This window comes from Nelumbo lutea, chromosome 6 (assembly GCF_056320005.1).
Source record: "Nelumbo lutea isolate HS-2025 chromosome 6, American lotus-T2T, whole genome shotgun sequence".
NCBI lineage: Eukaryota > Viridiplantae > Streptophyta > Magnoliopsida > Proteales > Nelumbonaceae > Nelumbo > Nelumbo lutea.
The window spans coordinates 39,240,871-39,264,182 of NC_142689.1; the positions used below are offsets into that span (position 1 = coordinate 39,240,871).

The 23,312-nt window shown below is 37.1% G+C and overlaps 1 protein-coding gene across 8 annotated transcripts; it reads left to right on the plus strand.

The window, feature by feature from the left end:
• The first annotated feature begins 2,339 nt into the window (after positions 1–2,339).
• On the plus strand, positions 2,340–21,885 carry LOC148848657 (uncharacterized). 8 transcript variants are annotated; one of them, XM_088949862.1, is made up of 11 exons: positions 2,350–3,042; positions 7,761–7,847; positions 8,946–9,104; positions 9,927–10,015; positions 12,031–12,119; positions 12,281–12,384; positions 12,477–12,576; positions 12,998–13,073; positions 13,172–13,286; positions 13,377–13,908; positions 21,160–21,885. In XM_088949862.1, exons 1-11 carry the CDS (start codon positions 2,766–2,768, stop codon positions 21,650–21,652), a joined length of 2,121 nt encoding a protein of 706 aa, XP_088805988.1. In that variant the 5' UTR covers positions 2,350–2,765; the 3' UTR covers positions 21,653–21,885. The 8 variants fall into 8 exon arrangements, with proteins under 8 accessions (XP_088805982.1, XP_088805988.1, XP_088805985.1 ...); XM_088949861.1 differs by having other exon boundaries at positions 2,408–3,042; positions 7,761–7,871; XM_088949856.1 differs by having other exon boundaries at positions 2,340–3,042; positions 8,946–10,015.
• The last annotated feature ends 1,427 nt before the right edge of the window (positions 21,886–23,312 follow it).

Below are 23,312 nucleotides of genomic sequence, written 5' to 3' on the forward strand. Positions count from 1 at the left end.
CTGAAGCACAAAATATTTATTCTATCCAAAATTTTCACCAAAAATAGCTTATAGACTACCTGCATTGGGGCTACCTCAAAGGCAAAAGCTGAAACCTAAAATTTCTCCCAAATGGGCACCCAAAATTCCACCAAGGTTTAAGATATCAAAATGTATTAGGAAGATATATTTGCCTACTACATGTCTCTATCTATCTCTCTATCTGGTTTATTTGTAAGAAAAAGAGTTTGAGTGTGAACCAAGCAATAGATGGATGCTGACATGGCATAAGGAGAGTGTTGGGAAGGGGGTAAATATAGATATTGTTTGGTTTGGGAAACCAAATCTTACTGAGCTAGAATGAGCCCAATTTTTTGAGTGGAGGAGAAAATAGAGCAATTCAGATCTCCTACCCACGCCTACCCACATGACACTATAATAGTACATTGGGAACATCTCCACATTAATGGTAACATGCAAATTGGGGAGATGTTCTAATTAAATGTACAATTGTATTGAGGCTGGATAAGGTGTGGGTAGAAGAATTGTATTGACTATTGAGATAGAGGGTAGTTGGAAACAATTTAGGAGTGTCTATGCATAAGGAGTATAAATGGGTGGGAATCAAGGAATGAAAGGGAAAATAACAAGGTTTTAAAAAGCTAAAGGCATTGATGAGGTGTAATGGCCCGAAAAGATAAGGTATAAGCCTCAAGGTTTAAGAAAAAAAATTAATTAAAGTTTGTAAGTTGATGAAAATAACTTATAATATACTAAATTAGCACTTGATTAGCTAACCCATATCTATAAACTAAAAGTTTATAAGTAATAAGTTTTGACATTTAAGTATTAAATAAAATAAAGATTAATCAACTAACAATTATAAACATTTTATATTTTATGTAAAAAATTAATTTAGAAGAAGAAATCAATTAGGATAAGAAATGAGAAAAATAACAAGCTTGGGACATTACATTTAGAATAAGAAGAAAAATCTCACTTGATTTATTCAAAAGAAACTATGAACTTGATATTGAACTATCTTAAAACATTAAGAAAAACTAATAGAATTTGATTTGCCTTACTAGTTTTTCATTTTTACTTTTTATTTGGTCCATAGTTATTGAAGTGTTTTTTATAAGTTTTAAATTATAAAAATACATTTTTTGCATTAAATCACTAATTAATCATTGATACTTGAGGTTTATGCCTTTTTATGCCTCATAATGCTTGAGATTTACACCTCATTGAGACAAAGGCTTAAAAGTTTACACCTCATTCGAACAAAGGCTTAAAGGTTTACACGTCATTCGAACAAAGGCTTAAACCTTGAGTCTAATCTGTGCACCTCACCATAAGATGTACGCTTCATGCCTCAAGGCGTAAGCCTTTTTAAAACAATGGACAATAGATTGCCAAAGTAGTAAGTTATGATGTAAGAAATAATATTTTGAAAAACAAGAAGATTCTTGATTGGGTAAGGGGAAAAAGGAGAATATAAGGTGGTATGTTTTCTTTTAATAATAATAATAATAGATTTTATGGACTTTGGGCCGGTATGAGAAAGGTTGGTAAGAACGTCTTATATGTTGCGGTTGGACTCATCAGGGTTGGCTCGCGAGTTTGCCTATCAAAAACTGTCAAGATGGAGGTTGGACTCATCGCTCATCAGGTTGGACACATCATCTAACGTCACCTAACAAAATTAAATTAAATCCCTAGTCGTTAGGTTTTGGGGTATACACTGGAATTCACATCTTCCCCCCACAGAATGGCCCCAAAAACGATTCACATGCACAGAATGCGCGAACGTTGAGAACATGATGTTCTCAATATATGATTGGGATGTGGTGGAACGTTTTCGGACGGCAGATTTGAGCTCAATACAGTGACAACAGCGCCGAAAAAGACAAACGTAATTTTCGTTTTCACTTTTCATTGACTCGTGGGATGGATAAAATCAAACCAACTGTTTTTCATCAAATGGCAGATGGAGGTAAGGTATTCATGGGGCCCTGGGCCATCGCACATGGACAAGAGAAAGGTATACACAATCATAATCAAAATGTATGCTGCCCAAAAAACATGATTTGTTTGACGAAACAAATACATGTGAATTTGATACTATATGATTGGTTACAAAATTTTATGGTATCATATAACAGTTGTAGTTCTAAAAGTTTCCTGCCCTTCCATGTGTGTCACGTGTGACAATTGAAAGCCCAGCGATTCAGCGAACAAACAAAAGCAATATTGTCGTTTGTCGACTGATATCCGAAAGATACGATACCAGAAGAGTTTGAATGTCATTTTCACAAAGATAAAGGTAATATTGTCATTTAAGTTGTAGGATCTAAAATGTCATTTTTCACAAAGGGGAGGACCATGTGATAATTTAGTAACGATCAGGTGTCAGTAAGGGCACTGCGCATTCTGGGTTTCTTGTTGCCGGGAGTAGAAGATGAAGTGATCAGTGTGAATGGACTGATAAGTCTAATAGTGGAATGAGAGATTGGATAACCGATAACCAGAAGAGAAACCCCAAAAGAAGCGACCAATTCCTTCGATTCCTTCCTTATTATCCCTCCGTGGAAAAAGAGAATCTCATATGCCTTCTGCACAATTAGGGAAATAAACCCCTAAAACCTTATCCTGCCTGCAATTCTGTAATTGAGCTTCTTTTGGTTTTAAGTTTTTATAATTATTCTATCTCCTTCCTTTTGCGCATCTGGAGATCGTTTCGTATTTTGCCTATCTATAACGAAGGAGAGCTTTCTTGAGCGAAGATGGCATCTCTGACAATTCCTTCGTCCCCGAATTCCTTTCAGCTTCGATTTGGTTCTAGATGCGGGAAATCCCGTGCGTTATTTGTGCGGACGCATTCCCGTACTGTATATCGTCCAATTTGTTCATCTGCCGACACTGGTAATGCGGCGGACAGAGATGGAAAAGAGCGGAGTCTTCCCAACAATTCGTGGATGAATTCAAACTCTTCGGCTGAAACGTTTTCCGGATGGCTTGGTTCCGATTCTAGTAGCGAGCAGGGGAAGCGTGGGTTTGGAGGTAAGATAACATCTGGTGGTTGCAATATCAATTTTTCAGTAAATAGACGAAATAAATGGGGCAAAGGAAATAAAGAAAGCAGACTGGATTCCTTTTTTCCCTTTTTGGTAAAAAACTGGATATATAACTATAGCATCCCACTAATTCTTGGTGATTCTAGGTTATAGCAGCCAATATGGTAGATATTGAAGCTTTTATATCTTACTCCATGGAACCTTTCGTTATAATATTGGGCAATGAGAATCTTACAATCTATCTTAACTTTTTTCTTCTGAATGATGATTTGAAAATTTGATATTTTGTTTCAGAAAAATCCTTGTATTTCCTTATTTTTTCCCTTCTTTCCTGGTATTCAATTATAACACGAGGAATGAATCTTTCCCCAGACAACTTGCCGATTCCATTGATTAATCAAACTATAGAAGGCAAACGGGAAAAAATTTTAAAATTTCAGCAAGTTATTGCAATTTCATATGCTCATTCTACTAAATAATGGATGAGTTGGTAAATTACCAACACTCCTTTCCTGCACAGCGTACACGTGTAAAGAGATACAATCTCACTTCTATTTTCAAAGCAAGCAGAAAGTAATTAAAAGCTCATAAGGGCCACCGTCTAACAAAAGCTTAACTCCTTAATTGGACACTTAAAAAGGTCATTACCCAATGTTGGTCCCAGCTACCTGGGGTCTTGGGAGGGGTTGATTGGAGCAGGGCTTGAATATAAAGCAATAATATGCCCTTCTGCACTGTTGAATTTCAAGTGGCCCTGCAGGGAGTACAGCTTGCTAGAGAGATGAATGTGGACATATTGATAATAGAAGGAGGAGACTCTAAGCTGGTAGTTGGCTGGATAAAAAACCAAGACACTGTTATTTGGATCTACAGGGAAGCTGTTAAAAGATTTAAATGGCCAATGTCCAATATGACTGTAAGGATTCAGTGTCAAAGCTAAAGGAGGTCAGCTAATGGAATAGCTGACTTCTTAGCTAAGCAAGGGGTGTATAGGCAGCATTTGTTCTGGGCTCAGTTATAATCTGATTATGTTCAGGCTGCATCTTGCACCTTTTCTAGGGAAGACTCTTTGTATTATCCTTTGATTTGATCTTAGTAGATTTTTCTTCATCTATCGAAAAAAAAAATATTGGATACCGAACTAACCTTTGGCATTTTTTAGCACAAAGTGGCTGCGGTCAGACTGGAATCTGCATTCTCAAACTAGTCAGTCCGAGATTTCACCATTACACCAAGCCATGGTCCATTTAATTTGATCAACTAGTACCCATATATTCTTAGTTGGACTTGGCGATGTGAAGGACAAACCTAATTAAGACCAAACTCTAAAGTCCTAAAAGAGAGTTCATAGAAAATTCTACTTTCATTAGATTTTTCTTACTAAAAAGTCTAATGCAAAGAAGGCATAATTCTTAGCCAATTGGAATTAGCGTAGCCAATATTTCTAAATGAAGCACACAACACTTCATGGTCTATTTTCTCTATGGGAAATGAGGATTTCCAAATGGAGCAACAATTGGAGATGAAAATATGAATATCTTGGTTAAGATGAAAAAAAGAAATTGCTTATCCTGACCATGAAAATCTATCAGCAATAGATGCCAGTTCTAATTGCTAAATACATCTTTTAGACCAATTGCTTTGAAGTACTATTAGAATTGAACTTATCAATATCAAGGATCAAAGTATTGGTATCGGGTATCGTATCAGATAACTCGGATACGGATACGCTTTGGAAGCGCATGGATACGAACGAAAGATATAGAAACGCTTGGATACACTAGTGAAATGCATACAAATCACATAAATACATTCATCCTACTAAACCAAAAGCTGAATTATCTATGAATAAGATATAAACACATGAGAAATGCATACTTCAATAGGTTATATGAAGAGAAATATTACAATAAACAATATCGGAACTCTAGAACATTCAAACGTCGTACAATGATTGTCACTCTTTCAATTTTATAATTATAATTTCCAATTTTTGGGCTTCAATAGGTTATACGAAGAGATATATTACAATAAACATTACCGAAACTCTAGAACATTCAAACATCGTACAATGATTATCACTCTTTCAATTTTTGGAAACATTTATTAATTTAGTATTTTATTTAAATAACAACCACTTTTTAAATAATAAATATGCTTTCATTTTTAGCATATAATGTTTTTATTTTACACATAATTGTAAAATAAAAGAAATAAATCATTTAAGGTAGATAAAATAAATTATATTTAATTTTCAGTTTTTATTAATTTTTTTGGGAAAATTAAATCTTAAATTATTCATTTCAGTTAATATAATTATAAATTTCTGTTTTCCATTAATTTTGTTGGGAATTTTTATTTATTTAGTATTTTTATATAATGACTCTATTTTTTCAAATAATAACTATGTTTTCATTTTTAACATATAATTATTTGTAAAATAAAATATATAAATCATCTAAGGTAGATGAAATATATTATTTTTATAATTTTTAGTTTTTATTAAATTTTTTGGGAAATTAAATCTTAAATTATTTATTTTAGTTTTCATAGTACCATTCTTTAACTTGTATTAAAGATGAAAAACAATCCAAAAGTACTCAATGTACAATTTTGTCAAACTAGACATGGATACACCTCCATACCGATGTGTATCAGACTGTATCCATCGATACGATGCTATACGGCCTGATACGGAGGCGTATCATACCGATACACACGACTCGCAGAATATGTATCTAGTCATAGTGTATTCTGTATCCTGTACCATGATCATGGATATGGATATGGATACGATACGCCCCATATTGGGAGTATCGTATCGATACCTTAATCCCTGATCAATACATTGGGCATGAGGAATCCAAACGACTTGCTTAGAATGATTCATGATTATACAAATACAATGTCAAAGCTCATTCTAAGTATCTTAATATGCCCTTTAGATCGGTTGCTTTGAAGTGCTTGGAGGAGAAACCAAAAGAAATCAAATCTACCATATTTATTAGGTATACGTTTGGTTGAGGCATATCTAATGCTAAAAATTTGCCTTTTTTGCTAAGAGCCCCTTGCTTAAATGTAAGATAGACTGTACAAAATTCGGAGGAAATAATCTAGGATAGTAAGAAAAAGGTGCTAAGAAGTGGAACTAAACTTAACATGCAATTTATGGAAGTATGCTCTTATTTTTCCCTTTCTGTTTTATTTGCACATTGCATGCATGCCTAGCAGCTTGTGACCATACCAAAGGACTTGAGAATAAACTCAAAGTTCTGGATTTGAATTTCATTTCATTCGTAATCATATATTTGCATTATGCAAAATAAGGACACTAAGGTTATGGATATACTCTACTTCAAATAAGGGAGGTTCGGAGAAGATATGAGTTACATTGTCATGGATCCTTTATCTCTCTCTCTCTCTCTCCCTCCCCCCCCCCCCCCCCCCCCCCCCCCACACACACACACACACACACTACATGTATATTTTTTATTGCAGTTTTTTTTTCCTTCATCTAAAATGCAACTTGCATATCCTTCTTGCCCTATCTGCAGAGTTGATGTTGCTGATCTTAGTCAAAAACCAAAGTGTTGATGTTAAGAGATTTTATTTACTTTCTTGTTTGATAATCTTATTCTATATATTTTGGAGGCTCCATTTATTAATTTAAAAAATTGCATGATGTATGTATTTGATAGTATATGAAGAAAAAAGTAGCTGACGTTTAAGTTACTTTTTGTTAGGATTGCAACAAGGTATGAACTGATACACCCTTCAACAAGGTCTATATCTTGATTAGAAAGAAAGAAAACCCACTATTACCCTTATTTGTCAAATAGGATTGCCGATAGTCTGATACATCCTTACATGATCCATCAATATTCCTCTTTCTTTAGGATGGATTTGATGATTGTATTTATTTTCTAGTTGTATATGTTAACAAGTAGTTTCTGTTTATCATTCCTTCCATCTTTCCTACTCACACAAAAAAGAGATCTTCATCATTTCTAGTTCAATATCTATCAGTTAAGCCTAAGTAAGATATAAATTAATTATATCCAAGGACCTAAGGAAATTTTGTAGTTTATGCATTAATGCAATTAAAAACCTTAAGTCTCTGTGTGGGAAGAGTGCAAATACTGGTTCCGTGCATATATGCACTCTGGTTCAGTGTTGCTGGTGTTTGGTAAGAATGAATTCATGTTACTGAATGCGACAGCTTTCACAAATTTCAAGTTGTGTTTGCATCCAAAAAAATGGATGCAAACTTTGTACTCAAAGTTGGTCAATAAAAAAAAGGGCAGATTCCAATCGAGGAATTTGTGTCTGCACCCATTACAACTAAAAATCATTTGGCAAGAAAATAAATTTATCAATTTAAAACTAAATAAAACTTTGTATTTGCATGGACCAGAATGCACTCTACATATTTGTATTTGCACTCTTCCCAAACGGAGCCTAAAGTGCAAAGTTTCCTCTTTCCTATAAATATGAAAACGCTCAATATCTTTACAACTTCTCATTAGTCATTGTACAGGACCTTATACTTTAGATACTAATGCAACTACTTTACTTTGCTTTTCAAAAAAATAATAAAAAAAAGAAGAAGAAAACACTCAGTATCTTTTCTTTGTCCATGCTTTGATGCCTTTGGAGCAAGGTTGTTGGTCGACTAATGACACTTGTGTAGTAGCTTACTTTCAGGGATTGTTGAAGCAGGAGTGGCAGGAATTGTTCTTGCAGCAGGAGTCACCTTTGCATCTCTATCTCTAAGCAGGAGGAATACTTCTGGTATGAAACTATTTTATGTCACAGGTATATCTATGATCATTGGCTTTAAAAACTATATTACATGGACTTTTCTAGATGAATGAAGCGTCTGCATCTAATTCTGGCACTCCATGGAATCTTAATAAGCACCATAGTTTTCAAGGCTAGATGACGGGGGGGGGGCGCCTTGTCGCCTAGGAGGGCACTTAGGCGATGGACTTTTTTAAGTAAAAACCACATATTCTAGGGTAGTTCCCTAGGTTCCATAACCATCTTTCCTTAATAAATATCCATGATTTTCATAAGAAAATTATAAACTTCATGTTGAAGTCTAGAAAATCAACATATTTATGAAAAGAAAAAGAAGAAAGAAAAGAAAATTCAAAAAATATAGGGCTGAACCCCTATTTTTGTTATAGGAAAAGAAAAAGAAAAGGTGGAATAAGAAATGTGTTGATTAGACAAAATTTTAAGTTCTTCCTTTACTTATTGGTTCAGATTTTGAAGTCTTTGAGGGTTCAATACAGCAGTTAGCAATGTTTGTGTTGATTAAACCCCAACAAATAAGAAAATAATAAAAATAAATTAGTTTATAAACACAAAAAATGAATATTTTTGTTTAGTAATGTCTATTTTGAAGTCTTCCCTCCAAGGGCACCTTGTTGCCTAGGTGCCCGCCTAGGCGTCGCCTTGACAACTATGATAAGCACTTTAACATATTGCTGCCCTGTCCCTGCCCCCTTTTGCTTGCTTGTTCCATCTAAATGAACATCTAGCATATGTTGTGAATTATAGCTTCTCCATTTGCTTCTAAAATGTAGATGGACAACCATACATTTGGAAATCCATTTTTTTTCCTATCAAACATTCCTTGGGTAAAATAAAAGGAGATGCTTATATGTTCCATAAGTGTTTATATAGCATTTCTTGGTTCAAGGTATTCCCTTCAAGTCACTTTTTGTGACTGTTAGCTATAATTGCTTGGTATGGTTTTATGGTTTACAAATGTTAATTACCCACAAAATATTTTTTATCTTAGTTTTGTGTGAATCTTCATTAGCGTTCATGTTCTTCCTGAAAACTGTTTACTTATATGTCTGAATACTTCACTATTCACAGCAATAAAACAACAGATGGAGCCCTTGAAAGTGGAGCAGCAAGAGCAACTGGCTTCTAGTGATCAGAATGAGAAAGTTGAACTGGGAAAAAATGCAGAGAACACCATGGCTCCAGATGAAGAAATCCAACAGAAAGATTGCAATCCAGAAAGAGAGACAGGTATAAATAAGGATTCTTCTTCAACTTCAGAAATTATTGAAGCCACTGCTGAAAGCAAACCTGACAATAATATTAGTATGGGGGCGACATTAATGGAAAATGCTGAATCTGCTTCCAGTGGTATTGATGCCATTAATGATGCTTCCAGTCAAGATTTGCAATTTAGTCCAGGTTTTGGTGATGTTTCAGTACCCACCATCCCTGTTCCAAGCTCAGATAAAGTGTCTAGATCTGGTGTGGTTGATGATGGTTCTTCTGATGCTCCTAACTTCAAAGGGACAGGAGATGACCCAGCTGCTGATCCAATTGAGTCAAATATAGAACTTCAAGTGCAAACAGTTGCTGCCAACCTTGTTAATCCATCTGTGTCGTGTATTGATGCAACAGATGTCAATTCCAACCAGGATGGGATCTCCTCTAGTGAAATAGAAAATTCTGAGGTTCCTTTTGATTTTTCTGGTTCAACTAACCAGATTCCCATTGAATCCTTAGCTTTGGATAATTCAGTTAATTCAGAATCATATGTGATCTTAGATCCCCAGCCTGAGTCCAAAAATGTCATAGAGTCTGCAAACTTTCTTATAAATGAGGAAAATCTCAACCCCAGCAAAATGCTGGAGGCCAGTAGTGAATTCATTAGTTCACCTGTAGAAGTTTGTCTAGATGAAAACAGATCATCTGGATCAACAGTCCCCTCAGTTTCTTCTGATCAATATGCAAGTGAACCTGATACAAATGGAAGCAGAACATTATACGAGTCACCAATTCCTGGGAGATCTTTCTCCTCTGCTGGGATACCTGCTCCATCTTTAGTTTCTGCAGCTCTACAGGTCCCTCCTGGAAAGGTTTTGATTCCTGCAGTTGTTGATCAAGTTCAGGGACAAGCACTGGCAGCATTGCAAGTTTTGAAGGTATTGTTATGCTCTCAGCAATGACCAATTTATTTGAGTTCCTGCTGATTTGGTTGTGTTTAATATGTTCAAATTCTCAGTTATCTTTCTCAAAATCTTCATATGGCGGGCCTTTGTTTCTCCTTAACAGCTGGAAAAATGAAAATACAACATGGGGGCAGGAGACAAGAAGGTAGGTAGGTAAATTAAAATGGTCCATTGACTCGTTAAAAAACAATTATTCCCAGACAGCCAAACTGGTGAATTATTCCTAACCTTTAATGGGTCATGTTTTAGACAAAGTAACTCAACCATTCAAAAGATTCTTAAAAATATATTATAATATGTTAATAAAAGGTTTAAAAAAATGAGGGATTTAAGTGAGAGTGGGTGTGGTATGAGAGAGCAACTCAAGAGACAAGGAAGGTGGAGGGGATTGAGAGGACTCGTAGTGAAGAAATTGAGAGGGAAGAGAAATTAGGTTAGCCCCTCTTTCTACCCCTTGCCCTTCTCCAACCATCCCCCTCTCTCTCTTATATTAAACATATAAGTAAACATATGACCTAATATTCCAATCTGAAGGTACTTATAAAAAAGTTCCAATCTGAAGGTTTAGATTTTATTTACTTATAATGGTCTGACCTGTTCAACTTGGATGGTTGAACCTGTGACGTGTCATCTGGAAAGAAAACTGGGTCCAGCTCCAGTTCAGTTTTTAAAACATTAAGAGAGAGGGGGAGGTTGTCTTGCCTTTATTTTTCTTTATTTTATTATATTTTTCAAGAACTTTGTTTCATTTGACTCAAAACAATTCTTTCTTCCTTGTAACATTGTCTCTCTAACATGGCCATTTGTTTTTGCATGGTGTTACTGTACCTTCTCAGGATCTCATTGTCCATTCTCATGTAAAGGATTTTTTTTTCAAATATTTCTTTAATTAGTATTTGTTTTGTTAAAGCGCTGCTCCCATCCCCATTAAAAAAAATGCATGCATGGTGGTGCAAAGGATTTAGGAAACCGTATACACTTTCTGACATCTTCTTTTCAGTGTTTATTGACACCATTATGTTGTCCAATAAAATATGTAAGACACTTTACTATGGAAGTAATGTTAGAATTAAGGAACTGTTATTTATTCATATAAGATTTATGTCAAAAGCATGAGAGAATTTAAATTCAGGAAGGCTAGATGAGTAAAAGTAGCAAAGTGAACAAATAATATATTAAATTTTTTTAAGAAGCAAAAGCATAAGTATAAAGAGTGTAAAGATTATTCCATGATGTGTGCGATAGAAGGAAAATTTAACCAGTGAAAATATTTGGTTTTCTTTATCCTTTTTGGTATATCCCTGAACTTTTATTTTTATAAGCGGTAGATTCCTGAATTTAGATACTTCAAAACTGGGTGATGAGATAATTCTTTCTTCTTCGGAGAATTTCAACTTATTAGGCATCATTGTAAGTAAAAAGACAAATATCATTCAACAAAATGATCAACCAAATAATAGAATGCACAGCTCTTTGTTTTTATATCTTGTGAGGAAGTAGCCACAGGGATTTGGTTAGTATGAGATGTAAATCCTACCTGTAATAATATGAAGAAAAGTAGAAAAGAAGAGGAAGATTGAAGAAGATGGAAGAAAGGAAGAGAGTCTTTCGAACCTCTCTCCAGTCCCCCCCCCCCTCTATTGTATTTTATTCTTTGATTACTAAGGGCAGCCTGCACTAAAAACAATAATAAAAGAAATAAAACAGGCTCATAATTAAGGCCCACTAATCACAGAAATAAGTAAACAATAAGAAACTATGGCCCATTTGACCCATCATCTCTACAGTATGCATTAGGTAAAGTAGGTACTAAAGTTTACTCCACCTTTATATGTGTCACAAATTTGAATAGTAAATTATCAACCAAAGCTGTTCACATGCACCCTATGTGAGGATTCATGTAGACAACTAACTTGTAAAGCCTAAGGCCCATTCAGATAGAACTCTAGCAATAGCCAAGACTTAATATCATCTTTCCATCCTTCCAGGTCATTGAGTCCGATGTTCAACCTGGTGATCTATGTACACGTCGTGAATATGCTCGTTGGTTGGTCTCAGCAAGCTGTGCTCTTTCAAGGTATACATCTACGTCATTCCTTTAACTTGTTGATAGATTAGGTTGGCCATACTTAACAACAGTTTTGGGTTTGGTTCGTTTGGAGCAAATTGTAAAATGTGCTATGCAGTTCAAAACATTGTATGGCCCTCTGATCATCAACTCCTTTCAACACTCTGTAGGAACACAGTTTCAAAAGTATATCCTGCTATGTACATAGAGAATGTCACTGAACTTGCATTTGATGATATTACACCTGAAGATCCTGATTTTGCATTAATTCAAGGTGAGAAAATGGGATATTACACTTAAGGTTTTGCTGTCACTTTAATATTTTTGGGGTTGCATCATGCTTTCTGAACCCATTACATATCACAGGCTTGGCGGAAGCTGGGCTTATCTCAAGCAAGCTTTCAAGACAAGACATGTTTTCTCCTCCAAATGAAGAACAGAAACCATTTTTGTTCTCCCCTGAGAGGTGATTACTCAGGCACTATCATCTAACAATCAAGTTAATTAGATATTATTTTTCCTTTCTGGTTGCACCTTCATTAGATATTATCTTTCCTTTTTGATTGAACCTTTTGCTTATTAGAGAACATCTTTAGTTTTTACTTTTTAGTTCTTATGATGGAAAAAAGGATGGACAACAATTTCTTTTGCTTTCTAAATTTTCCATGTAAAACAATTAGTTTCTGATACCAAAAAAAGATCATTTTATCACACTTTTTCAAAGATTTTGTTGACAATTTTGGTATATCATGTAGTTTTTTTTATTCCTTTTTGTTTTTCATTTTCCTGAAACAAGCTCCGATCTTTGTATGTCGTTTGGCTTTTGTTTAGGCATCTTCTCCTTTTTATTTTGAATTTACATTTGTTGATCAACGTTTGTACTGCAGTCCCCTGTCACGTCAGGATCTTGTGAGTTGGAAGATGGCCCTAGAAAAAAGGCTGCTACCTGAAGTTGATAGAAAGGTTTTTAAGCTTGTAGATTATCTTCTTTTTTTACCACTAATTGTGACAAAAAGAATTTAATAGATTCTTATTTATTAAATGTGCATTCTCACTGCCAGGTTCTGTATCAACAGTCTGGATTTATTGACATTGATAAGATAAATCCAGATGCATGGCCTGCAATTCTAGCCGACTTGGCCAATGGAGAACAGGGAATCATAACACTTGCCTTAGGTATGCTGCTATTTTCTTTGTAATTGCCTTAGTTGAAGTAAGTTTTATCTTCAATTTGATAGTTGTTCATATTCTGTGCTTTTGTGGTAGGTTATACAAGACTGTTTCAGCCAGACAAACCAGTCACAAAAGCCCAAGCTGCTATTGCTCTTGCAACTGGTGATGCTGCTGATATTGTTAGTGAGGAGCTTGCACGTATTGAAGCAGAGTCAATGGCTGAAACTGCTGTTGCTGCTCACAATGCTTTAGTAGCTCAGGTTGAAAAGGATGTCAATGCAAGCTTTGAAAAGGAGCTTGCCATGGAAAGGGAAAAGATAGATGCTGTTGAGAAACTGGCTGAAGAGGCAAGGTTGGAGCTGGAAAGATTAAGAGCTGAAAGAGAGCAAGAAAATGATGCCCTGGTGAAGGGACGGGCTGCTATTGAATCAGAAATGGAAGTGCTTTCAAGGTTGAGGCATGAAGTGGAGGAGCAATTGCAGAGCCTTATGAGTAACCAGTTGGAGATATCGTTTGAAAGGGAAAGGATTAACAAACTCAGAAAAGAAACAGAAAGCGAAAACCAGGCCATTGCCCGCCTGCAATACGAGCTGGAAGTTGAGAGGAAAGCTTTGTCCATGGCCAGGTAAGGAAGCAGTTTTTATTTGCTTTTCTTCCCACAACATCCAGATATATAAAATTGTTAGTGTCGAGTATGTAGGGGTATTTCTGTCTTTATGCTTATGTTGAAGTTGCTGATGTGTAAGATTAGTTAGAACTAGTGTCCCTTACTTAAGTAGGGGCACATGTGTCTTTTCCACTATGTTAGTAATATAAAACACATCTGGCCGAATGGGAGAGGTAATCTTTTCTCTCATTTGAACCAGAACTCTCTCCCTTTCTTCTCTTCTTTTCTTTTCCTTCCTCTCTTTCTTTCTTCTTTCTTCCTCTTTATTCTTGACTGATATCAGTCTAACAGAACTCAAGGGCAGGCCGAATCATTATATGGTATCAGAGCCAAACTAAGCAAATCGGATCTGCCCAGAATTCTGTTTCCTGCGCACCCAGTCTAGGATTTTCTCTTGGTTTCTTCGCCATCAGTTGGAGATAAGGGAAAGGGCTGAAAAAGAGTGGTCGCCCTCTTCCCTTAGAGGTTTCTATGCTTCCAGTTGTGCTGCTCGTGGTTGGTTGCTGTGATTTCTAAGAATCCCTCCCCTAATTGATGAAGATAAGAGGGCTAATTCGTGTGGTGCAGTGGGTGTCTTGTGTAGTCTGATTTTCAGGTGATTAGGTAAGAGATTTCTGTGCATTTTTTTGTTGTGAATCAAATGATAAGTATGTTTCAGATCGTAAAGTGGGATTTTAGATTGTAGTGTGCTAGGGTTTATGCTGTTTTCAGTGTGATTCGAAGGGAGAGTGGTCCTCACACAGTGTGGTGAGATTTCAGGTAATCGTGGGGTAGAGTTTGTGGTGCGAAGAGTGCAATTTCTATCAATAACAAGTGTTGAAACCAGTGTGATCAGTGTGTAGGGTGGTTTGGTGTGCAGTGTGTCGAATTCAGCAATAACAGAGTTCAGCAATGGGAGACAACAGTGATGGCAAGTCTAATATGGTGGTCCCTACTGACTACCTGAATGTTCAAATGACCTCCACTAAACTGAATGGAGAAAATTATGTACCTTGAGCTAAATCTATAGAAGTTTTTCTTTAAGGCAAAGAAGAAGGTGAAACACACATAAGGGAAGAAAAACCCTCCATTGATTCTCGTGAGTATGATGATTGGGAACAAGATGATGCACAGATTATCACGTGGTTATGGAACAGTATGGAACCCAAGATTAGTGTAAATTTCATATTTCTTGACACTACCAAAGATGTGTGGAACCATGCTAAGAAGTTGTATTCGGGTCAAGACAATACAAATAGAGTATATCAGTTGTATCAGGAATACTTTAATCTGCAACAGGGTAATCAGAGTCTCGAGGAGTACTATGCTAGTATGAGAAACATCCGTAATGAGTTGAATGTTTATCACCCCCTCACTTCTTATGTCAAAATTCAGCAACAACAGAGAGAACAACTTGATGTGACTCGTTTTTTGGTGGAGCTGAAATCTGAGTATGAACCAATGCGGGCTCAAATACTAGGAGGGTCAACTCTCCCTTTCTTAGAATAGGTGTTTACTCGACTTAGGAGGATTTCCATTGGATCTACCGAGAACTCTAGTGTTTTCGATAGATCAACTTTTGTAGTATCGAGGGGTCGTGGTGGTAGAGGTGGAGCTCGGGGAGCTTCGCTTGGCCGTAGTGGTAGTAGTGGACCGGTATATGGCCGGAGTGGTGGTGGTGGACCTACATATAACCGTGGTGGTGGTCGAATTGGAGGTAGAGATTTAGGGGGAGCCCGGGGCAGAGGTTGTAGTTCGGGTCCGAGGAGGTGCACTCACTGTGGTATGGATGGACATACCATTAATTATTGCTATGACTTGCATGGTCCACCCTAAACTTGGGCCAATCATGCCATGACTAGTGACAGCAGGTTCAGACGAGAGAGTCGTTCAACTAATTAGATGCTTCCTACGTCCATAGTTGTTCCCAGGAAGGAGATGATGAGTGTCCTCTGTGATGAGTATGAGAGGTTTGTCCAGGCCACATCTCAGCCAAACCAACCACTCTTGCACACTTAGGTATTGCTTGTCTGACATCCACACCCAAACCCCGAATTATCGACTCTAGAGCTTTCGATCACATAACTAGAACTCCAGGTGTGTTTTCTTCCCTCTCTCATTGCCTAACATCACAATCTGTTACCCTTGCTAATGGTTCCACATCCTCAATTTATGGTGTTGGTAATGTTAACATGGACCCTTTACCCTTATCCTCAGTTTTGTATGTCTCTAAATTTCCGTTTAACCTTATGTCAGTTAGTAAGTTGACAAAGTCACTTAATTGCTCTATTACTTTTTACCCCTCTTCGTGTGTTTTTCAGGATTTCAAGACGGAGATGAGGATTGGTGGAGGGCATGAAGCTAGTGGATTGTATTATCTTGACGGTGGTGGAAGTACATCAATAGCTCTCTAGTCATCTCTCTCTTCTCTCCAGTGGCACTATTGATTTGGTCATCCTTAGCTGAAAGTTTTAAAGTCTTTGGTTCCTTCGTTGAGTCATCTTTCTGTTTTGGATTGAGTCGTGTTAGTTGGGGAAACATCACCGTGCTCCCTTTGGTCATAGGGTTGATAATCGTATGTCGAGTCCTTTTTCTCTGGTTCATTCAGATGTTTGGGGTCCTTATAAAGTGATGTCATACAATGGATATAAATATTTTGTCATTTTTGTTGATGATTATTCAAGGATGGCATGGCTCTATTTAAGGAAAGAAATGAGTGAATTGTTTACCATTTCCCAAAAATTTTATGCTGAGATCCGCAACCAATTTGGTGTTCACATTAAAATTTTTCGTTCCGATAATGGCCGTGAATATTTCTCTTCATCATTTCAAGAATACTTGGACCAACATGTCATTATACATCAGACTTTTTGTACCTACACCCCACAACAAAATAGAGTGGCTAAGAGAAAGAATCGTCATCTTTTGGAAACAACTCGATCTCTCATGCATCACATGAATGTTCCCAAACCCTTTTGGAGTGATGCGGTGCTTACTTCTTGCTTCTTGATTAATCGGATGCCCACGCCTATCCTTGATGGTCATTTTCCATTCACTACTTTGTTTTCTACCTTGTCTCCGTTTCCTCTTTCTCCTCGGATTTTTGGGTGTGTTTGCTTCATCCATAATTTGGGTCTTAGGCGGGACAAGTTAGATGCACGATCCATTAAGTGCATCTTCCTTGGTTATTCCCAGACTCAGAAAGGGTATAAGTGTTATCATCCAAGCTCTTGACGTTCCTTCTTGTGTGCTTATATTACCTTCTTTGAATCTACTCTGTTTTTCTTGGGGTCTGGTGATGTTTCTTCCTCCTCATCACCTCCTCTTCCTCTTTCAGTTGCGGATTTTGTTCCTCTTATTCCAGCTATGACCAAGCCCTTGCCTCCAGTGCCACCACCTGTTGAACGACCACCTATCGTTAAGTGTATACACATCGCCCACATGTACTGGCTCCTCCTCCAACTCCATCAACGTCGACAGATTCGGCAGTTGTCCCCACATCAATCCCACCCCCAATATCTGATCTTGATCTTCCCATTGCCTTGTGGAAAGGTAAACGCATTTGTACCCTTCATCTTATTTCTACTTATGTTTCTCTCACTCACCTTTTCGCCTCTCATCGTCAGTTTATATCCTCTGTTGTTGTCCCTAAGGATGTCTAGGAAGCCCTTGCTCTCTAGGATGGCATCGTGCAATGGAAGAACTCTCGACTCTCACTCATAATCATACTTGGGACATCACCACTCTTCCTCCTTGGAAGCAGGTTGTCGGTTGTAAATGGGTTTATATTGTTAAGTACTTACCTGATGGTAGTGTAGAGCGGCTGAAAGCTAGACTGGTTGCAAAAGGGTACTCCCAAACCTATGGTATTGACTACACAGAGACCTCCCCGGTTGCTAAGATTGGTTTGGTTCGTGTTATGATCTCACTTGCTGCTATGTATGATTGGCCCCTCTATCACCTTGATATCAAGAATACTTTCTTGCATGGTGATTTGCTCAAGGAGGTCTATATGGAGCAACCACTGGGGTTTGTTGCTCAGGGGGAGGATGGTAAGGTATGCAGCCTAAAGAAGGCCATTTATGGGCTTAAACAGTCTCCTCGAGCATGGTTTGGTAGGTTCAATGAGGTGGCAAAGAAATTTGGTATGAAACAATGCCAAGTTGACCATTCAGTCTTAAGTCATGACTCTCAGGCAGGGAAGATCCTATTGGTGGTGTATGTCGATGATATTGTTATTACCGGGAATGATAGAATGGGCATTGATAAATTAAAGGCTTTTTTGCAGGAACATTTTCAGACAAAGGATCTTGGTAAATTGAAATATTTCTTGGGGATAGAAGTAGCAAGGTCTAAGCATGGTATTAACTTTTGTTAGAGGAAATATGTTCTTGATTTGAAACATGTTTGTTAGGTGCTAAACCAGCTGAAACACCTATGGAAACAAACACTAAGCTGAGCAGTGATATGGGTGAAGTGTTTGAAGACCCTGGCAAATACTGGCGACTTGTAGGTAAACTGAACTACCTAACCATTACTCGGCCAGATATTTCATTTGAGGTTAGTGTGGTAAGTTAGTTCATTCAAAAATCTCTGGTTCCACATTGGGATGCGGTTCTAAGAATTGTGAGGTATTTAAAGGGGGCTCCTGGTCGTGGTTTGATATACAAAAGTGGTGGAAAACTTGAAATAGAAGGATATACTGATGTTGATTGGGCTTGTTCTGTGTCTGATAGGAGATCTACCACAGGCTATTGCACCTTTTTTGGGGGCAATCTGGTGACATGGAAAAGTAAGAAGCAAACAGTTGTGGCAAGAAGCAGTGTAGAGACAGAATATACAGCTATGGCACATACTACTTGTGAATTAATGTGGCTAAGGAACCTTTTACAGGAGATGGAATACACTATTAACACTCCAATGAAGCTCTACTGTGACAATCAGGTTGCAGTTCATATTTCTTCTAATCCGGTGTTTCATGAGAGAACCAAGCACATAGAGGTTGACTGTCACTTTGTGAGAGAGAAAGTGCTGAGCGGAGATTAAGTCAAGTCAAGTTTCTTCTTTTGTTTATTTTAGATTGTGTTGACGGGACGGTTTGGATCGATGAACGTTTATTTGTTTTGTTTTCCTACGAGTTGGTCTATTTTTCTTTGTTGAGGAGTTGACCTGATTTATAGACACTGCCTATGTTAACACAAGGAACTAGTGGGTAGATTTATTTACTAAAGGGTTGAGTCAGGGAAGAGTGGACTATATATGTAATAAGCTGGAATTATATGATATATACTCGCTAGCTTGAGGGGGAGTGTTAGTGTCAAGTATGCAGGGGTATTTCTGTCTTTCTGTTTATGTTGAAGTTGCTGATGTGTAAGATTATGTTAGAACTAGTGTCCCTTACTTAAGTAGGGGCACATGTGTCTTTTCCACTATGTTAGTAATATAAAACACATCTAGCCGAATGGGAGAGGTAATCTTTTCTCTCATTCGAATCAGAACTTTCTCTCCCTTTCTTCTCTTCTTCTCCTTCCTCTCTCTCTTTCTTCTTTCTTCCTCTTTCTTCTTGACTGCTATCAGTCTAACAGAACTCAAGGGCAGGTCGAATCATAATAAAAATAATGATACATAGAGCAAAGATGATTTGGGCTATTAAAATAGTTTCCAGTGTTGTTTAAAGTTGATCAAGAAAAAAAGGACTAAAACTTAGTCCAATTTATGCAAAGTTCATTCTGCAAAAATTATCCATAAAAAAGTTTGTTATGTAAAAATTGTCATTTTGTATTTTGAATATCTGTTCATGTTGATATTGGTATGTATAAGGCAAAGTAATACAAGTTCAATATCAACATTTGTGTGAAATGCATCCATGCATCAATGTTTAGTGGTATATACCTTAGGAACCTTAGCACCCACCTTTTATAGACAGCACAAACCCCTCTATCTGGGATGTCTAATCAGTGTGAGCTAGTTCTTGATGTCAGACTGATCTAGTGATCTAACTATCCTGTCAATATGCCTTTAATGGATCATCATTCAAAACCCTTTAAAAAAACAAAATCGGGAGATTGTTCAAGTTGCCTTGTACAATTTTTAGCTATGATCCAAGAGGACTTTGAATTGTTTTGAATTTGATGCATGGGCACTGTAGCAGCTTACCTTAAAATTGTAGGAAAATTCGTTTCATATTTTATTTACTCTCTTTTAAGTTCCAGAAGATACTCCAGGAAAATAGTTGCCTTCATCTATCCAGCAGAAAATCAAGAATGATGTGATAATCATTTTATTTTTGGGTGCAGCATCAGATTATCATATAACGATCATATTTTATTGGAATATAATTGAAAAGATATATGTTTTGTGTGGGGATGGTGCACAAAAGTACTGCAGAGTTGGGTACACCAAATCAGGGCCAAGGGGTGAGATATTAAGGCCTTGTTTGCTTGCAGTGCAATTTCATTTGCACTGGTGCAGAAGCATGGGAATGCAAATAAGTTTGATGTAAATTCTGGGCTACTTCAGGTTTTGCTTTATTTTGTTTGTTTGCAGTGAGGATGAAGTAAAATAAAACCTGAAGCAAACCAGAATTTTGCACTCTTGTCTTTGCACTCCTATGCATCTGTACTAGTGCAAATAAATGGAGCCTGTGGTGCAATTGAACTTATAAAGTATTTGTTGTTCAGCCCTTGATTCTATACTAGAGTCCTTGTTGAGAAAGTGTTGTACACTTATAAAATCTTTACCTTGTTAATGATAAAAAATGTTTGGTGGATAGTTCATAAGACCTCGAGTCATTTCTGCTGTTAGTCTCCTTGTAGATCAGTGGCAGTTTCTGATTGACAATACTCAAAATGGACAACATGCAGTCGGTAGTGTCTTTGTGGAATGAATGTTGTACCTACCATGCCATAAGGACAGTCATGTGGGGAATTGGAGCTGATTATACATGTTAGTTGCCATGTTGGCTGACAGTTTCCTGATTAGGAGAGTGCATCATGGCGAAAACCATGGGAACCGTTTGGCCACTATCAGAAATTGGCCTTTACTTTTATGGAGAGAATTTTTTCTATTGACATACAGAATTGATTGTACATCCCCACTGTACAACCTTTTGACACACTCTCTTCAATACAATACTGCACACTGCATAAAAATGCAGTTTGACATTTCCAATAGGATAGGTTTATACTTATTTTATGTATTTATTTTTGTTTTTTGTTATTGGCCATCCAGGGCTTGGGCAGAGGATGAAGCTAAAAGAGCAAGAGAGCAAGCAAAAACTCTGGAAGAAGCTAGAGAACGGTGGGAGAGGCAAGGCATAAAAGTTGTTGTTGACAGCGATCTCCAAGATGACGCCTCTGCTGGGGTCACATGGCTCAATGCAGGAAAGCAATCTGTAGTGAGCGGAACTGTCAATCGAGCTGAGGTCTTGGTAGGCAAGCTCAAAGCATTGGCAGGTGAAATTGGAGGGAAGTCCAAACTTGTAGTAGAGAAGATAATCGAGAAGATAGTCTCGTTGATTTCTGTTTTGAAGGAGTGGAGCACAGATTCTGCCAGGCAAGTCAGAGAACTTCAAAGTGCTGTTGTATCAAAGGCGTCTGAATCAGTACAAGAGTTACGGCAAAGCACTGCTCAATTTGGTATTACTCTCAAGGAAGGGACAAGGAGGATAGCAGAGGATTGCAGGGAAGGAGTGGAGAAGCTCACCCAGAGGTTCAAGACATGAAACTATGAAAGCTCTTCTATGCTCCCAATTATTTTGTTTGTAGGGGAGCATCGATTATTAAAAAAATAGAAATGAATTTTTCACTTTTTTTTTCCTTTCTTTTTGTTTAATCCTGCGGAACCAGGGATTTTGCATTTAACAATTGCACTTGACGAAATAGATGAAATAAGTGCTGTTCATCATCATAGAGAAGTGAAATCACTAATAAATATTATCATAGTTGCCGGATAGCATATTCTCTCTGTAATATTATTTTTCCAGTAATTTTCTTCTCCATTTGCAAGGAAATAAAGAAACGAGAAGTATGGACAGGCTCAATGCAGATTTCTGATTTCTATTTATAAACATTCAAAAGGTCAAAAACCCACTCTATGCATTCATAATTGAGCTGGCACCAACCCAAATGTACTTTGAGCTTATAAATTCTGACCCTGGGCTGAATTTTTACTTATAATCCCTTCATTTCCTGTCATGTCATAGTCATACGTGCCTTACTGGTGCAAACTAGTCACATGTTGTAGTGCACCGGTTCCAATTACCAAGCTGACGGTAATGTGGAAACTCGAGTGCGAGTACTCAGGGACTGAACCAGATCGGACCGTCGAACCAGAAAAACCGGTACTCAGGGACCGGTTCTATTTCCCCCAAAATCGTTGATTTTGGTCAGCAAACTGCTGAATAAGGCAATTAACCGTTCAAACGGTTTTGATCATTTTTTAATTTTTGATTTTTTTTTTTATTTTTTTATCAGAACGAGCTGAGCATTTGATTCAAATGATTGGACCATTCGACCTGATAACCGGACCCCTAACTGGTTCAATCATCGGGTCGGTTTTAAAAACCATGCCTCCCAATCTCCCATCACCAAGCAGGTAGCCACATGCTATGGCTCAATTTGAAAGATGTACAAATACAAATATGTTATATTTAGAGTACAAAATCTAATATTTTGTATTATTTTGTATGTATTTACATTATACATATTTATATATATGTACTTTTTTCAAATTGAACCTAAGGCTACCCAAATGAATGAATAGGAATGGCAACAGGATGGGTTTGGGGCAGGGATCATATTCCCCGTCCCCAACCACGATTATAAAATTAACGTCTGTCCCTGATTCTGATCCCCACCGGGAATAAAATTTGTGTTCCATCCCCGATCCCTAATGGGGATGGGTTCCCCGTGGGGATCTGAATCCCCAATTTTTTTTTAAATAACAGTATTTATTTGAAAAATAAATTTACTTAAAATAATTAAAAATGTTAAATTATAAAAAAAAATAAATATATTTTGATATATATATATAATATAAATAATATAATAATATATATTTAATATATATAATATAAATAATATATACATAATTGGAGTCAGGGTGGAAACCTCAATCCCTATCCTCGACCCTATCCCTGCCCTGCCAAAACAATCCCCATCCCCGACCTCATCGGATTGGGGAAATTGAATCTCCGTCCCGGATGGAGAAAATTGTCATCCTACGAATGATGACGAACTCACCTGGGAGGGAAGTGCTGTTCGGCAATCTCCATTCATGCATTGGCTGATGGAGTGATGAGCAACAAATCAAAGCAAATCCTTGGGCTGAGTTTGGTTGGAGTGCAATCTTAACTGGGTACTAAGGCTTTAAGCTTTCGTTTT